This window comes from Beta vulgaris, chromosome 8 (assembly GCF_026745355.1).
Source record: "Beta vulgaris subsp. vulgaris cultivar EL10 chromosome 8, EL10.2, whole genome shotgun sequence".
Classification (NCBI taxonomy): Eukaryota; Viridiplantae; Streptophyta; class Magnoliopsida; order Caryophyllales; family Amaranthaceae; genus Beta; species Beta vulgaris.
The window spans coordinates 58880449-58890346 of record NC_079209.1 but is presented as its reverse complement, the minus strand read 5'-3'; the positions used below and the strand labels follow the sequence as shown (position 1 = coordinate 58890346).

General features: G+C 34.3%; 1 protein-coding gene and 1 long non-coding RNA gene across 3 annotated transcripts in view; one reads left to right on the top strand and one right to left on the bottom strand.

The window, feature by feature from the left end:
* LOC104902216 (pentatricopeptide repeat-containing protein At5g21222) overlaps positions 1–9557 on the bottom strand; it is a 28748-nt gene extending 19191 nt beyond the window's left edge. Inside the window, exons 1-4 of one of the 2 annotated variants that reach the window (XM_010689914.4) lie at positions 9366–9525; positions 7459–7714; positions 6334–7221; positions 4909–6112 (exon numbers count right to left, since the gene is read on the bottom strand). In XM_010689914.4, coding sequence (XP_010688216.1) covers positions 5252–6112; positions 6334–7221; positions 7459–7521 — 1812 coding nt within the window. In that variant the 5' untranslated portion in view covers positions 7522–7714; positions 9366–9525 and the 3' untranslated portion in view covers positions 4909–5251. Of the gene's footprint in view, positions 1–4908; positions 6113–6333; positions 7222–7458; positions 7715–9365 lie in introns of those variants that run through there. The other variant, XM_057390991.1, reaches the window with a different exon arrangement.
* LOC104902215 (uncharacterized) lies at positions 512–2213 on the top strand. The gene is made up of 2 exons (XR_791346.4): positions 512–705; positions 1763–2213. It is a non-coding gene; the product is annotated as an uncharacterized LOC104902215 (long non-coding RNA).
* Positions 9558–9898: the final 341 nt, after the last annotated feature.

The window sequence follows — 9898 nt, the reverse complement described above, 5'->3', positions numbered from 1 at the left end:
TCTAAATTTTATTATCTCTAAATTAATAAAGGTTTTTTTATTTTATTTTGTGATTTTATATGTGAATCATAGTCGTAGAGTGAATATACAGTAGAGTAGTACTTATAATAGATTCCTAGTTATAATAGATCCCTAAAAGATAATTTTTTTGGTTTTTATTATCTCTAAAACTCTAAATTTTATTATCTCTAAATTAATAAGTAGTACTTATAATAGATTCCTAGTTATAATAGATCCCTAAAAGATAATTTTTTTTGGTTTTTATTATCTCTAAAACTCTAAATTTTATTATCTCTAAATTAATAAGATAACGTGGCAATCCTAGGTGGCGCGCTCTATGCTCCCGAAAAGTTCCTCTTTTATATATATATATATTGATTTGAGAATTACGTCAAACCTCAAAAATACTCGAGATTGTTTTTTTAAAAAAAAATAGTTACATCAGCTGCGTCTCTCTCCTATAAAAGGGCTATAATATGCACCTCTATTTTTTGTACGTGAGATAACATATCAGACATACTGTAATTAAAGTGCAAAGCGTGGATGGTGAGATATCAGACATATCAGACATACTGTAGTCTCTAAAGTTGTATAAGAGTGAGAAAGTATAGTCCCATGCAGCCTCTCATTTTGTTCAAGCTGTTGACTTACATGAGGGAGACCACGGCAAAGTTGGCTGTACAACTGTTTGGAACTACACTTTAGGTAATTTTTTCTAACTATGTCTCTTATTGAAATTAAATATTCATCTACGTATTCTTGTGCTATTATAATTGGTATTTCGAATTATGTATATATATTTGTATGCAATATAATTGGAAAGAATTAAATTTTTTTCTAAAGGTTGGGGAACAAAAACTTGGCCCTAATAAGTTTTTCTAACTTTAATTAAGAAACTACACTTGACAATGTAATTGCTAATCAAACACATGATAACTAATTACTACTTCCTTCAATTTTTATTAGTTTACCCACTTTTTTTTGGATCGTCATTCATTGCTTTCACCTGAAAATTATGTGGGAGTCCAATGGTTGGATCTCCCACCTCCCAACCTCATAGTCGGGAGTTCGATTCTCATCAATCCCATATTTGGGGTGTTTGGATAGATTTATGCTTCTGGATATGAATTTCCACTTTCCAGTCTCTGGAAGTTTCTTTATGGGTTGGGATCTCTTTCTTACCTCCTCCCTCATGAGGGTCAAACCTGCTTGGCCAGTAAATTACCGAATAAAAAAAAATCATTACTTTTACCCATTTCTTAGTCTTTACAATAAAGTTTTGCTCACTCTATTCTCTTCGCTCTCAACATTAACTTCAATACAATACGCAAACACAACAGATTAATACTTTCACTTCCCTCATATGACTCACATGCCCTATTTCTCCTAAAACTCTATGCTAAAAAAAATAGATAAACTAATAAAATCCGAAAAGCATATACTTCATCTGTTTCTAAATAAGTGCAACACTTCTTGTTTTCACGTTTGCCAATGCATTATTTTAACCGTTAATATCTTCAATCATTAATAAGTAAAAATTATAAAAAGTTGATATTAAAAAAATTCACATTCAGACGAATCTAACAAGATCCCACATGACTATGTTTTTCCTAAAATGTAAATCACCAAAGCTAATTAAAGTTTAAACTGTGAATAGTAAACACTATGCAAATGTTGCACTTATTTTGAAACGGAGGAAGTATATAATATGAAGTACTCCTATGTATGTATATTAACCTTAGTGGTTTAATTAATTAATTAGGTGGGAAGTCTTGCGTAGCAAAGAGTATACTTGAAGAGATTGATGAAGAGAAGAAGTATGTGAGATACCGAGTGATTGAAGGCGATTTATTGGATGAGTATAAGACTCTTACAGGGGAATTCCATGTGATACCCAAGGATGAGAAAACCAGCATAGGGACGTGGACATTAAAATATGAGAAGCAGCATCCTGGTATCCCTGAACCAACTGAATTGCTGGATTCCTGGCTTGCTGCTGTAAAAAACTTGGATGATCATCACCATGGAATTAAAAAGTGAACGATGTTTTAAGTCAATAAGTTCAGCAGTTTATCAGTTTATCAGTCTATTAGATCCAAAATATTGTATGAATTAAGTTGGATATGTTTTTGTTTGGTTGTTTGCATACTAAATAAGGGATGTATTTAATTATATTACTCCCTCCGTTCCATAATATAGTGCTTGTTTCTTTTTTCACGGTCTCCAAAACGTAACTTTGACCTTTAATATCTTCAATTCCTTATCAATAAAAAATATAAAAAGTTGATATTATGAAACTACACATTGAGACGAAACTAACAAGATCCTACATGAATATGTTTTTTTATATATACAAATGAGAATATTCGGTCAAAGATTTTAAAGTTTGACCACCAAAAATGAAATAGGCACTATATTATGGGACGGAGGGAGTACATTTTTACTGATCTGTGGGTCATTATGAGTTACTATTGTGTATGGTCAATTAAAAAAAAAAATGTTTGTGTATTTGTAATATAATTTTATTTTATAAAGGTAAGAAAAAAGAAGGTTAGGAGACCCTTTGCACGAGGGGAACTCTAACCTTATCGTTTACAAGGACTGAAGGAAGAGCCGAATGAGTACAATTTTCAATACAAAAACTAGAATTTTTGAGGTGTCCAACTTTGGTAATCCAATTTGCTGTTTTGTTTGTTTCCTGGTAGACATGTCGAATAGTCCAAAAAAAAAGGAGTGGAGAGAAATCTAGATATCCTGAATGATGTGGGCGATCAGTCAAGGGGGGACTAGATGCCTTTGATGGAGTTGATAACCATGAAGTTATCTCCTTTGATGTGGAGATGAGTACTAGCATTTTGAATAGCTAGCTTGACTCCATGTTGAAGGGTTGTAGCTTCTGTCACCGAGACTGAAGATGTACCAAGGTTTAAGGCTGCAAATGTGGAGATGTATATTCGTAATATGCATTGTTATTTAATAAATAATAAATAACGTGTTAAAACTAGATTGGCTCTGTTTGGGGATCTATTTTAGTTACCTTAAATGATAAGGTAATAAGCGCTAACATATTTTAGGTACTAAAATGATTGTGTATAATGTTAAAGGAATAAGTGAAACTGAAATTTTGCTGGTATTATGAGTTTGAAATCAGGAATGAAAGCAAGGCGGTGTTAAACTAAATAAGGGATGTCCCTACTCCTTGGTGGACTTTCTTTTTTAAGATTGGTAAAATGAAAACTTTTGGGCTGTCCTTGCACAAGGTTCAACCCAGAAGCTCAAATACTTGGAAAGAGCGGAAATGGTAAGGGGATCTTCTTTCAAGTATCCTCACTCTATGGACTATGGTACTCAGACCCCTAAACTTAAGATTATAAGGTGGAGTCTCACCCAAGTGATTCAAGTTAAGCTTTACTGTTCCTTAATTGATTATCTTGTGATTCTGTGTCATGTATGTATGTATGGCCAATAACTACGTGTTTGTAATATGTGGGGTTTGATTGTAATGGTCAAAGCAGACTAAATTTGATCAAGTTCACTTAATTATTTGTTAATAAGTTATAAAGTTAGATTTGCTTTGTTAGATTTGTCTTATAAACCCTAGGCATAATATTTACTTCTTGAGTTTGTCTATAATTGTATCATTTAAGTTTCACGCATATCAGTGTATAATTTAAATAGTTAATATAATTTAAATAGTACCTTATACATAGCCCTAAGGGCTATGTATATCATTTTCCTTATTCTTTTGATAACAAGATTTCATATGTAAGAGTATGCTTTTTCACTGTTAAGATGTTGCTGGTATTAAGTGATCCACTAAATAAGCCATTTAGTATGATAAAACAAGCTCGCTAACAAATACTCCATGAGTCACTAGAAAAGAAATACTTCTTTTGTGTTTGACTACTCATATTTATATAAATTAATGGAACAATGTCTTAATAGCCAACCATTTCAGCCAAGTGAAAATATTGTTTGGAACAACTTTTCTCACCAGATTGTAAGTGCTTTTCTTAAATACTAAGGGCGTGTTTGGCACAAGCTTTTTAAGTAGTTTTTAGTGTCTTGACTAGGTTAAAACACTAATTAAGAAAAATAGTAGTGTTTGGTAAAATAGTGGTGTAAGTAGCTTTTATTGTTACAAGTAGTGTTTTAGTAGTGTTTGTGAAAAATTACAATTTGTAGCTTTTGGGGTAGCTTTAGTGGTGCATAAATTATATATTAAAGTTTTGTTTGAGTTTTTAATTAATTATTTGTAAACAGCTACTTTGACAGCTTCTTTTACCGAACATCAATATCTTATACCGCTACTTGGACAGATAACAGCTACACACCTACACACCAACCACTAACAGCTACGAGCACAACTAACAGCTAAAAGTTACTACTACAACTATTGTTGTCGAACACACCCTAAATATTTACGTATACATATGTAATTTTTCCTATATTTAATTAACTTTGGACAATGCATCTAAGCTTTCATAGTGCTCTCAGGAGTACTTAAATGTGTTTGAAAGCACATACAATAAAAATAAAAATTAGAAAATACATGGTATAAGATTTGATCCTATGATTTCAAATTACTATATTAATGTCTTAACTACGAAACAAAGTAATATTTAATGTGATAATTTCAAAATAAGATATTAATAAATAAAAATAATAATTACCTGGAGCACATGCCTAAAAACTAGTTCAATTTGTTAAAATATGTTTCAATTAGTCTACATATCTCCAAGTCAGTCAAAAAAAAAAAAAAAAAAAAAAACCACCACCTTGAAAAGTACAATAATCTTAGAGGTATATTGTGCTTTAAATCCAAACTATGCTTCTTTTTGTCACATGAACAGACTATTTGTCAAGAATCCCTGTAGTACAGGTATCCAGCTTATTTTAATCAACATCTAACAAGGCAAAATTTTATATCCAACAAAGCACCTGGAAACAACATATATTCACTAATTACAGTAGTATTTTTTCTAATTACAATTATCTGCATTTGAAGTGTGCTTACTGTTTACAGAAATTTTTGCAAATAATATAATATGTATAATCACCTGGAATTGAACTCTGAAGAACTTGATACCAGAATCATGAAGCTCAATTAATCTTTCTACTAAACCACAAAAGATGTTTCCTTACCAAGAAAGTGTTCCAATAGCTCAAGTTTTGTGTATGACAACTTCATGTCAGCCAAATTCTAGTCAGTTGACTGAATCCATCAACTCTGTCCATCAATTTACAAACTCTATACCACTGCTTTACATGAATTTACAAACCTCCCTGGTATATGAACCTCATTGAGGAAGCTCTTCCGGCATACAAAATACTGCCTTACACCAAATCCACATCGACGAGCAAAAGATCTGACATTTCTTCCTGCTGATACATTCCTTACCCATCTTCTGGTATTTGCAGCAGCTTCCCCTTTTTGGTCAGTTGCAAAGAACCCAGTTGTTTGAAGTACTTTAGAATTACCCTCAATCTTTTGATCTTGATATGTTCTCTCTGAACGTTCAACAGACTTCTCAGCTCCTTGAGCCTTTTCTGTTAAATATAAGTCTTGTTTTATGAAACTCATCACTCTTTGGGCTTCATTTATCAAACCAATGGAACGCCAAGCATCTGCAACAAGCCGGATAGTGCTGTCTTCAGGAAATATACCCATTTCTTCCATGTTCTGAAGCAATTCTTCTGCTTTCCAGGGCTGTTTAGCTTCCCCGAAACCCCATATCAAAGTTTCGTATGTTTTCAGATTAGGGGAAACCCCCATCTCATTCATCTTCTCAAACACTCGCATTGCATATTCCATCTTTCCTACACTGCACCAACCACTGATAACAGTAGTGAATATTACAACATTTGGATGAACACCCGATTCACCCATGGACATCAGGAGAGTTTCGGCTTTATCAGGTTCACCTGCACGAACATAACCTTTTGCAAGAATACTGAACGCGTGGATATCAGGTTTTACACCAGCCTTTGCCATGTCATTAAACATGTCCTTGCATTTTGTCATTAGTCCTGCTGAGCTCCATGCATTCATTATTGTGCTAAATGTTACCACATCTGGCTTGATCCCAAACTCTTCCATCAAAGTCAATGCCTGTGAGAAGCAATAGGTTCATATCATAAGAAAATCTATGTAGAAAAGCATATTTTGTATATAACATATTTCCTCTGTCCTGGATGTAGCTTAAACAATCTTTAGATGCAGAGAAAGAATGGTGGATGTGTGACTTAATTGAAGCCTTTTGCATAACTGATATGGAAAATACAAAATGATTGTGGAAAAGAAAATTAATATATATATATATACAAGTATACCTCATCAACACCATCAGTGTCCATAGTGTCTAAAAATCCTTTGATAAGCGTGTTAAACACAACAAGATTTGGGAGCACACCCAGATCCTTCATCCGATACAGAAAACGTAACGCATCAACCATGTTTCCTTCAGTGCAATATCCACTAATGATGATGCCACATGTCCGTTCGTTAGGCTCAGTTTTATTCTTTTGCATTTCATGTATAATTGCCTCAGCTTTATTAGTCTCTCCACTCTGTGCATAAGCCCTTGCTAATGTATTGTAGGTGACAACATCAGGCTGTAAACCCGAGGCCACCATTTTATACACTACATTCCATGCTTCATTTATGTTCTTGTTGCACCATGCTCGAACTAGAATATTGTAAGTCATATCATTAGGTTTGACATTCCCCTCTTCTGACATTAGCTCTAGTAACTTCAATGATTCTTCAGGCTTCCCGACAAGGCCATATCCTTTCATCAATGTATTGAAAGTACTTATCGTGGGGTTACAGCCATTTTGCTTCATCCGGTAAAATATTTTTATTGCTCCTCTCATGTCAGCTGCTTCACAATAAGCATTAATAGCAGCATTGAAGAAAATCGAGTCTGGTTTCATTCCTTTCTCTTCCACCATAGAGATGAGAGAAGGAATAGATTTGATCTTCTTTTGGGCAGTAAGGGCAGCTAATAGTGTAGTGTATGTCACAAGAGTTGGTTTGTGTCCCTCTTCCGTCAAGCCTTCAAATATGGCAAAAACTTCCTCCGACTTCCTCCTTTTGACTAACTTAGTCATTAGTTTTGTTCTTGAGAGAACTGTATGACACCCACGGTTTTCCATGCAGACAAGGCAGCAGTTCCCAGTTGGCAAATCATCTGTAGCTGATGTTGTGTATACTTTATCCTGAAAATGAATCATAAAAAAATATGAATATCAGATGAAGAACAGATTATAAAGTAGTATTTAACCAAGTAGTGAGACTTTCTGGAGAATTGTTCTCCACTGAACACTTGAGGAGGGGTATTCCGGCAAATCAACTTGATATTGGCCCCACACCAGATCCTTCTGTCAGTTTGGTGGAGAACAAATTTCTATTTGGCTTTTTCTAAAGGAGTGACAATGGTAGAGTGGTAATAATACCATCGTTGGTGAAGCTCGAACCCATTTCTCCCTTGAACTAGTTGACACTTTCCGTTTTTCCATGCAGGGATTCGAGCCCCCTTCTTGTGAACACTTGTCTGTCTTTCTTCACCTCTTTAGTATCTGACCTCAATGCCTAAGGAAATTATGAGGATAAAACCAACATTTGTACACCCAAGCTAGAAACTATCGAGTCATGGAGAAATCATGCGCATTCCATCTGAGGGAGCATCAATGAGCTTCCTCCATTGAGATCCTACACATAAGACAGTACACTCATCAGTTTGTTAAAATGTTTGAGTTTTAATACCTACACTGCTACACATAACAGGATTGAGGGCCAGTCTGGTCTGCGAAAATTTGAATACTGCATTACAAAAGCTAAAACAACAGCAGTATCCCCCTTTAGTCTTCAAACAAATAATGGCTTGGATCAATTCTTCTCCTTGACCTCTTAGTAAGCATAAGATTTGAAGCATTTCTGGTTTTTCGTCAATAAACCCCTCAATGACTGGTTTAACCATCCTACAGGTCCAATACAGAAAGATACAAATAGAGGAAGAAAGAATAACTTTTAAAGCAGCGAAATGCTAACAACTAGCTAATCTAGAACGGTTGCAACTAATATACGCCCTGAGAAATTAGTGCGTGCAAATTAGCCAAGCTAATCATCACATAAGACATCTATCTGTGCAAGACTCTAATTCAAGAGAAAGGTGTTCAAATTGCAATTTGCAGACTCATATCGTGCAAATATTGACGCCTTACAAACATTGAACTATAACAAATGGAACAAAATGATATATAAATTGACACTAAGACAGGATTAATTCCTCTCTATAAGTTAGCATAGTCAATAGTTAACTTCTAATCGGAGTTCAAACATGTTCATCATCACAAAGCAGATTATATCCAATAAAGGAAATAATAACAACCTAACGTAGCAAAGCACTAAGCGAGTAATGATACATCTAAGCACTAAATCCATCTAAAATACGACCACAATCACTTAGCCACTGGTACTATTCATCTATATATGGATGACTCCTGCTTTCTCCCCAACGTCTAGCACCACCACCACAAGTCACAACCATCAAAAGTGCCACAATAACTAGTCCCTCCATCAAACTTTCATGTATTTGTTTCCGGGAAAGCCACAAACAATTTCCAGTTTTTTACAAGGAAATTTAACCAGCTAAACTTATCTAATATGGACCTATCCACAAAATCTCTCGCCCTCCATTAAAAATCTCTCTCAATTAATATTCTTTATGTTTTTGCTTTCTACCAATATGTTGACACTTTAGTACTTGAGATCATTAAAATGTGTGCATAAACCTAACTACCTAAGAGGAAGTTAATAAAGGGTAGAGGGAGTATATAAGATACCATCATAGCAATTCCAATACCTCCATATGTTGGGTTGTGGGTTCTTCGCATCTATTTGAGAATTTTTCCCACGTTAAATATTGTTTGTCTACTTTTACTAATTTTCTTGCCACATATTACCTACTCTATTTATTTTTCTCTATCTCTACCTCTTTAATTTGCTCCCGCTACGCACTCACAACCCTAACACCCTAGTATAAAGACGATTTGTTCATAACAATTATGAACTCAACAAAGCTCCTATATTGGCTATATATCATATAGGGTATCCACTTCACCCATTTGCGTAAAAACAAAACAGAGATTAATGAAGTTCAATAGCAATTCGCAAGAAAAATGATGAATTGAAGTCTGAAGATATGCAAAAATCATTAAGAATTACAAGAACAACCCATGAACTCACCTAGCTACCAACAAATAGGATCAAGTAAACAGCAGAAAAAAAGAAGCAGAATTCAAGCATCAAAAGTATCATAAAAAACAGTGAGTTTAAGGGAAAATGAGGAGAAAAGTAGTACCTTTGATGAAGTAAGAGTGAAAGATTATTGGGGAAGAGAGAAAGGAGAGAAGCTTTGTGGTAGCAGAGCTTCTAAAGGGAGAATTGAAGAAAGGTCTGTTAGTGTAAATTAGTTGGTTTTGTGTTTTGACATGCAATAAGAAATCTTATCCACAAAAATTGGTTCATCTGATTATTGGTTGAGTGAAATTCTACTGGCTGAGATTTAACATTCATGGGTTCGAAAAAAAGAATTCAGAAAAAATATGATTGTCTTTTTCAGTCGTATGCCCGAAAATTGGAGGGTCATTTTGTGGTATATAGTTAGCCAAGTGGCTCTTTTTATACTCAATTTTGACGGGTTCATTCGCTTTTTCTCCTTAGCGGTTGGAATTATCATTCGCAATGTTAGTGGTGACCTCATCAAAGTCTAAACCTATAATCTTGATAGTTTAAGAATTTAATAGTTGGAGCTTCGTTTCTCAATTTTTAGGAATGGAAAAAGATTATTGACCAACTTTTTACCCTTAAGAAGAGCAACTTGCAAGGAGATTA